At 49.6% G+C, this 8,447-nt stretch overlaps 1 protein-coding gene across 1 annotated transcript; it reads right to left on the bottom strand.

The window, feature by feature from the left end:
• Positions 1-439: 439 nt before the first annotated feature.
• Six6 (SIX homeobox 6) lies at positions 440-2,185 on the bottom strand. The gene is made up of 2 exons (XM_059279886.1): positions 1,611-2,185; positions 440-608 (listed from the first exon to the last, which is right to left on the bottom strand). The coding sequence occupies exons 1-2, from the start codon at positions 2,180-2,182 to the stop codon at positions 440-442; spliced, it is 741 nt and encodes a 246-aa protein (XP_059135869.1). The 5' UTR covers positions 2,183-2,185.
• Between the last annotated feature and the right edge of the window lie 6,262 nt (positions 2,186-8,447).

Genomic DNA, 8,447 nt, shown 5'->3' with positions numbered 1-8,447 from the left:
TGGAAGTCTTTTTAAATAAGTAAATAAACAGCATATATATGTTTTGTTTTGTTTTTTAAAAAAAACCTTCAAAGCAAAAGTTATACATATATAACAGTGTCCTTTCGACATGAAATACCCATGGAGACTCGCGGGCAAACGCTCAGCGTGCAGTTCCGTCCCAAAGAGGTCTTTGCAGCCAGATCCTTCAGAAAAAAAGCAAAGCGAAGAGAAGTGGCGTTGGGTCAGGCCTTACTGCGGGCCCCTGAGTCGCGATGGAAGAGCGCGCTAGCAGAGCCGGCTGGCAGTGGAGCAGACCGGGCCACCTAGGCCCGCCGGTCCCTGGCCACCGGGCTCCTACCAGCGAGCGCTACGTTTGCTGGTCTCATCCTCTCTCCTTTTATTTTGTGTATCTCGTTTTTACACTGGATTCTGTTTCTAAGCATGATGAGTGGGCAGCTCAGATGTCGCATTCGCTGTCGCTGGACGTGATGGAGATGGCCGAAGTGGCCGCCTTGCTGGACAGACTAGCAGCCGGGCTGGAGGCGACGCCCAACACCTCTGGCGTGCCCTCAGCCTCCGAACGTAGCACCCGCCCGGAGCCCTGCGACAGAACCTGCTGCTGGAGTCTACAGAGGAAGGAAAGGACAGGGTCACAGCAAGAAACCAAGCGGCTACGTCGTTCCCCTTTTCTCTGACCCGCCTCCCCCCAGCTCCGCGTCAAGACTACTCTTTCTCAGACCTTGACTAGGTGGGGAAGGTGAGGCTACGGAATTTGGACCATGCTCAGCCGCCCTTCTGGAGAACCCTCCAGTTGCCTCGTGCCCTTTCTTGGCTCACCATGAATTCCTCCTTAGCCTCCCTGATTTTTTTCTCAGCTGTCACCCACCGTTGGGAGATTTACTGGAGGACTGTCAGAAAAAGCAAAGCGGGACAGATAAAGGCTCCGGGACCTGGGATTCCTTTCCTAGTAGTACATAGATGGTACCCCCAGAATCTGATCTATTCCAGCTAAAGTAAAAAATCACCGCCTGGAGGTTGCCCGGAGAGTTTGGGCCTGGGATGCAAGATCCACGCGCTGGAGAATGGAAAGCATGGGCCGACTAGCTTGCTCGGTTTGAGGCAAGGATGGTCGGTTTGAGATGGGGATACCCGTCTTTCTGCTTCTTAGAATCTGAGACCCTCGAAAACTGAAACCTTTTCAGAGCACCAGGGGAGGATGCAGCCGGGCTTTAAAAAAAAATAAATAAATAAAGCTAACTAAATAGGCTTCACTTGATCAGAATCTGGGTCCACGCTAGCAAGAATTAGCTTTGGGCCTTTGGATTTATAATTGATTCTAGACTTGTAATCTTTCTCTCTCCCCCCTTCCCCCAACTCCAGTGACACCTTGGTTTGGTGACCCACACCAGCTGCCACAGTGACCCCAAATCCCCAAAAACCAGAGAGATAGTGGGGAGCCAGAAGCCGGCACTGGAGTCCGGAACAGAGTGGTCTCCTAAACCCAAGACAGAGGGCAACCCCAACTCCCGCTGAATCCAGGCACCAGGTAAGGGCGCCGCCCGCCCGGAATGCCTCGTCCTGCCCATCCCGGTGGGCACCAAGCCCGGAGGCCTCTAGGTACTACTGACCTGTTTTTGGCTGCCGCCGCCCGATCTCTTTGTCGGCGGTTTTTGAACCAGTTGCCCACCTGCGTGGGGGTCAGTCCAGTCGCCTGGGCGAGCTCGCGCTTTTTGCTGGGGTTGGGATACGGGTCCTGAAGGTACCACTCTCGAAGCAGGTGCCGCGTGCGCTCCTTGAAGCAGTGCGTCTTCTGTTCGCCATCCCAAATGGTCCTCGGCAGCGGGAACTTCTTCCTTACCCGGTACTTGTCTACCGGCCCCAGGGGCCGTCCACGCAGCTTCTCCGCCTCCTGGTAATGCGCCTCCAGCCACAGCGCCTGCAGCTTGGCGTGCGATTCCTTCGTAAACTTATGGTTTTCCAGGATATGGTAGAGCTCGCGGTAGTTGCCGCCGTGGAAGGCCACTATGGCTCTGGCGCGCAGCACCGACTCGTTCTTGTTGAGGGCCTCACAGGCCGCCGGGGCCACGGGCAGCGACCACAGGAAGCGACCCAGGCGCTCCACATCGCCGCTCTCCTCCAGGGTCTCGCATACCCCGGCCACTTGCTGGGGGCTGAAATTCAAGATGGGCAGCTGGAACATCGAGGCTGTGCGGACGCCCGGAGCAGGATGCGCGGCAGATGCCCGCAGGCCGATCGGGGCGCGTCTGGGGGCTACAGAGTCGGGAGTGGGGGGGAGCCTTCCCGCCGGGAAAGAGCTGTGGGTTGAGTTCGGCTGCGCTTGCTCCGCTTGGGCACGCCAGTGAGCTAGCCCGCGCCGCTACTGGGGTGGGCGGATTGGAGACGCCGGCGCCATGGAGACCCCCTGTCAGTCACCGGGCAGCTCTGCCAATCAAGGCAGCCACTAGCGCGCCCCGGCCATTTCAGCACCTCCCCAGACTCGACAGCGCCCGCGGTTTGCCCGGAGACTGTGGAAGGTTTTACCGAAACCCAAGGATGAAAAAGAGGTAGGAGTGGCTGGAACACACGGAAACCGCAGCGTTTCACCCTCCCAGCTCCTCCTCCCCGGCTCCGCCCTCCTGTCTTCCCACCCGGGAGGCAGGACGCTGCAGGAATTCACTTTGGGGGCCCACGCAATGCCTGGGTCGAAAGGACTTCAGAGGACAAAGACGACTGGGGAAAGACAAACCCTCCGAGACCTCGCAAGTTTAATCGTAGCGAAGCGGCAAACCCCGCGGGGAGCGTGCGCACCAAAGGGGACAGGGAGGGAAGTGTATCATGCTTTTATTTTATTTTATTTTATTCCCCCCCCCCCCAGGCACCCATTCCTGTCTGTCTCCTGCTTACCCCGTTCCAGCTGCGTGGGAAGCAGGCCTGGAACAGAAGGAACAGGACCAGGGATCTGTAGAAGAGGTCAGTTTGGACTCTAACTTCCACTCCCTTCAGAGACTTCTGAAACTGTTTCAGACGGCAGCGGCAAGGACACACACTTGATGACTAGGTGCTAACCACGGAGTCTAACAGCAAGAATTCTAGGAGGGCTGGAGGGGCTTCTGACCCAAATAAAGTCATACTTCATAATTCCCCCTCTCCAGTTCAGCGATCTTGAACAAATGTGCACCAGCCATATCTAGAGTGAGAAGTCATCCATGGGTCAGGACAGCAACTTAAAAGCCTGCTTGCAAAGATCTTTTTTTTTTTTTTTTAAACGTAGGTATTTCGTTCTCTTATGGCAGGCTGGTTTTGCCTCTGCCCAGCGTTAGAACATACAATTCCTGGGGTAGAGGCAGAAATCTTGGCTTTTTAGATCAGAAGCAGTTCAGTGACAGCAAAATGGGGGTGGGGGTAGGGGTGGGGAGGAGGGCGGTGTGTTCCACTATACCGTGTGTTAAGGTGGCAAGGTAGAGTGGTCAGAGCTGCGGGGCACTGACCCCTCCCGCAGAGAGCATGGGCCCTTTTGGCACCCTGCCTTCTGGCCAATAGATTGAATTGGCAACATTTATTGATTCCCAATTGACATCCACATCATACCGCTTTCTGTGGCTTCCGTCAAGGGAACCACGATCTCATGTGGGCCATTGATGAGGCTTCTCCGGTAGAAAGGAGATACTGGGTAAAGGCGTCCCACGAAACCAGGGCGACAAGGTTCACCACCGAACTGGACTGGGCCTGGCTGTCTTTGCTTTAGTATCAAACACACTTTGTGTGCGGCTTGTCCAGCCCTGAGTACATCAGAAGGCAGATAGATAGCACAGATGGTTGGATGTGTCGGGTCTGATCACACACGCCTCAGTGCAGGGTAAAGCTCGTTCTGACGGAAACCCCTGATATTATTTTCACAGATCTTCACAGTTCACTGGGGGGGGGGGGGAGCAGCAGAGGGGAAGGGGCGGGAAAAGCCCCCGCAACCGTTTACATCATTTCTGTGAGATGGCCAGCCGCCTCAACCGTGAGGCTGCCTATCGGAAGAGCTCATTTTCTGGAAGTGAGACAGAGCAGGGGCAAAATAAAGGGGCCGATGGGGCTAGTGACAAAGCACAGACCTTCTCTGCCTGGGAGCGACTTCTGAATCAGCTCCAGGGACAAATTTTAGTGAGAAATGTCGCGTACAGAGGTCCTAGAACCCTTGAGGAGGTGAAACCGTGGCGCAGAAAAACGCCCCGGGGACCTTCGAAGACAAAGCAGAGATCCAGCAGGGCTGCGGAAGAACAGAGGTTTCCCCTCTGGCCAGGGAAGGAAAGCGTGCCGGAGCTCGGGTGTGCGTGGCCTTTTCTCTTTTCACACCGTGGCAGAATGGCTTCACCTCTGTCCTGGATCTTGGAATCTAGGCTGAGGTTCTCCCGGGACCTACAGCTGCTTTCCCAGGCCCAGTGCAGGCCGGCGGGGCCGCAGGCCACAGCCTCTCGCCCAGCACTCTGAGTCAGTGCACAAAGTTTAAAAGCTGCAGGTTGTGGGGCAGGGACCACGCGGACTCACTCACCTTTTGCCTTTAACCTTTGTAAGCAATCGGTTTTAATTTTCCGAGTCAAGACGCCCCATCCGGGAAATGCTAATATTTATCCCATTGCCCACTTCTTGAACAGCAGTTCCATAAATATGAGATAAAAGGACACTTTGGCCTTTGCGTGTTTGGGGTCCCAGCGGGAAGTTGGGGCTCAGCATCTGAGCTGGCAGCGGAAAGACTCCCAGGAGGTGCAGTCAGTGCTTGGCAGGTGCCTGGTAACCCAACGGGAGGGCCCTGGAGGTTAAGCTCTGGGGTGGGAGATAGTTCTTAGGCCATCGTCAGGGACTTAATTTTGTTAACTCAAAAGAAACAAATGGTCCCTTGGAATCGCCTTTGTTCATCAGCTTCACCTGGAGAAAAACTGGAAGAGATGAGTGGGCTAAGTCTCCATCCAAAAGAAAAGGGGGGGGGGACGCTTCGTGGGCTTCTTAGAAATGACTCAGTTGTGCAAAATGCAGCCTTCACCCCACCCGCAAGCTCTCACAGCTCAGCTCACGTTTGCCAGGCAGAAAGCTGTACCTTCGGGGTGGTTTTTCTTAATTTTAAGGAAAGAAAGATTAACAAATGAACCAACGTGGGGGCGTTGTGACAGCCCTCTCGTGACGCCCCCTTCACTCCCCACTTCATTATTTAATTTTATTTTTTTTTTCAGCACGCCGCCAGGGCCTCGACACTGTTGGGGTGCTTTCTGCCCCCACGCTTCACAAGGGAGACCCGCCAGAGCTCAATTCTGGCCAAGAATCCAGAGATGTGGATTCTGCTTGCTGTCAGTTTTAGTTTGGAGGCGGGGTGTGGAGAAAAATGTGTAGAGGTAATGCTCCAGGGCAGATTATAACTTCAGATTTAGAGAGTACCACACTTCTGTGTACGTAGGGATTGCCAAGGCTCTGCACTTACGGTTTTTGTTTTTGTTTTTGTTTTTCCTTCTAGGGTAGAAAGACGGATGCTCACAGTAGCTCACACTGACTGAGGAGCTCAGAGCTTAGAAGTCAATACACTTTTATTGAGTTCCAACCTTAGCTTTTCATTGCCTGCTCCTAACTGTTTCTAGCTGCAATGCCTGAAAGAATAATGGCGTATTTCCCCCTCACCTCGCCACATCTGAATAGCCAGGGGCTTTAAGAATGTAGTAATTGAACCTATCTGAATTCCTTAATAAAGGCGTTGTGCTGTGTGTGAGAGAGTCAGGCTGGAAGACAATGAGCCTCCAGTCTTTTGTGTGTCCGTTTGGACTTTTGGAGAGTCTTGTCTTCCTTTTCCCTTTCAAAGCCTGATGTTGACAATAAAAGCTGTTGGGTTTTTTGTTTGTTTGTTTTGTCTTTTAATCGTTCATACCTCTAATTTATATTTTTACTTAAAAATAATTACTTAAAAATATCTCATTTATAGCAAAAAAAAAAAAAAAAACTACAAAGTGTCCAAAGATATTTCGTAGTCTTTTAAATGGCAGTATGAGAATTTAAAAACTTTCATTTACTCCTTAACTTAGTTCTGATTTCCCAGTGAGACTGTCCACATAGAGGTGCGTGTCTGTTGATGTCTTTGGTGGTCCAGATCTTCAGACTGTGGAATGAATTCTAGATCCTACTTTAAAATACACACTGTCCTAAGACAAAGCAAAACAAACACCTCCCAAGGTAGGTTGCTGCTGTTATTTCCCACACATTTTGGCATTTCTTCTCTAAGGACACACCTTGTAACAAAGAGAGAGCCCTTTACTGCCTCCTCCTGAGAACAAACAAATGCTGTCTTTGAAATGGTTGGGAGCTGCCCTAGCATTGCAAACTTAACTGGATGCAAGAGAAATGTTGCCATGAAACTATTGATCTAATTTTCAGAGATGGGTGTTTATTATTATCTTGTTGTTATTATTCACCAGCTGGTGTTTAAATGGTGTTTTAAATGATGCAAAATTGCTTGTGATTTTAAGTAGAGAACAATATATGTATAAATGCAGTGAGTAGCGATCTTTTTAAAAATTGTGCTGCCCATCCAACTGCACTTTAAGTTCTCATCTGTGGTGGACTCAGGATCTTCGCATGAAAATTTGGATCTAAGGAGAGAGTACACTGTGAGCTATAGTCCCCCTAATATGAACTATGATCTTAGGCGCACACATCTCTCTCCTGCTTCTTTAGGGCAGGCCTCAAAGTGTACAGGGCTAACCACACAATCTCATTGCTTATTTAGGACTATGCACCAACAGATCTGAAGGATTAATACTTAGCTATGTGACTGGCCTATGACTTATAAACACATTATTATCGGTACTAAAACGTTAATTGATTGACTAAAAGAATCGTTAATTCGTAGTTCGCTACTGGAACATTATTTCTTCCTCCTCCTGTTATAATTTAACACTATAGTTAACATTCTCCCCACCATCACTAACATTATTTCTTTCTTGTTCTCGCCATTTTCAAAACCAAGATCAATATCCTTCTAAAATACTCATAATGGGAAATCAAAGTGGCTCATTAGATAAAGTTTTTGCCACCCAGCCTGACAACCTGAGTTAGATGTCCAGATTCCACATAGTGAAAGGAGAGAACCAATTCCTACAAGTTGTCCTCTGACCTCTGAAACACACACACACACACACACACACACACACACACACACACACACCATTAATAAATACCTTACCTCCTCTGAGTTAGTCTCCTTGGTTAGCAGAAAACACTTTTTTAAAACTTGCATTATAAAAAATACACTTACACGTCATCCTACCTTCAAAGCAGCCGTTCTCCGCCGAGGGCAATCTTACCATACCCTTCCCTTACTTGCAGGAGACATTTGTCAACACCCAAAGACCTTTTCAATTGTCAAAAATGCCATCTAGGGACTGAGCCAGAGGTGCCAACATCTTAATATTTGAGCAGAGCAGCCCCTGACAATAAACACCAATGGCCTTGTTGCTAAGAACTCCAGCACCAAAGGATTTCAACATAAAGAAGGCATGAAGCCTGGCTAGAATTCTGTTTACCCAGAGGTGAGTCCTTTGCAAAGGAATCAGTTCAGTTTTGTTTTGTTTTGTTTTTTAGATTTATTTATTTTATTTATGGTATGAGTGTTCTGCCTACGGGTATGTCTGTGCACCAAGTGTGCGCCTGGTGCCTGAAGATGTCAGGAAAGGATGTTGGAGTCCCTGCACCTGGAGTTACTCATGGTTATAGGCTGTCATGTGGGTGCTGGAAGCTGAACCTGGGTCCTCTGCAAGAGCTACGAGTCCTCTTAACCACTGAGCCGTCTCTCCAAGCTTGGACTCAGTATACTTCTAATTTTATTGTGTTTGTAGGGCTACGTTAATAAAATCAGTTCTTAGGACCTATTTTTCTTTTCTTAAAATTTACTGTAGTTGGTACCAGTAGTTATACTGGTAAGCCACGAACCTGAGAACAGGATGGTGTTTTTCTTTTTGACATGATGGAGTTGTGGTCTTTGGGCAATTGTTAGGACAGACATCAATAGTCATCAATCTCTCTTCATTTTACAGAGACCAAGGACTACCCACGTTATGCATCTAATTAGTGGCAGATGGGGGAATAAAACATATTCAAATTTCTATCCATTGCACACCTTACTCTTCTCACTCAAGGGAGATGGTTTAATTCTAGCAGAGTTGGGGGCAGAAGATCTGAACCACACAGGGGTATTTACTGACCTTCCACATGTAAAGGTCTGTACTATTTCCTGTGGCTATGACTTCAGCATTTGGAACCCTCTAGTTCAAAGAGCTCAGGGAGATTTAAATTGTCTTGGATGTAACTTGCAAACCCCAAAGGGTCCCTGAATCAAAATGTGGCGTTGGGTCTCCATTGTCTTCTTTGGAGACTGGAAACTGCTGGAGTTTGGGCTGGCACCATTGAGGAGCCTTTCCTGAGTCAGTACACTGTTGGCTGAC

The sequence above is a fragment of the Peromyscus eremicus genome, chromosome 14 (genome assembly GCF_949786415.1).
Source record: "Peromyscus eremicus chromosome 14, PerEre_H2_v1, whole genome shotgun sequence".
Taxonomy (NCBI): domain Eukaryota; kingdom Metazoa; phylum Chordata; class Mammalia; order Rodentia; family Cricetidae; genus Peromyscus; species Peromyscus eremicus.
The sequence above is the reverse complement of the archived record's forward strand: the minus strand, read 5'-3'. Positions and strand labels throughout refer to the sequence as shown.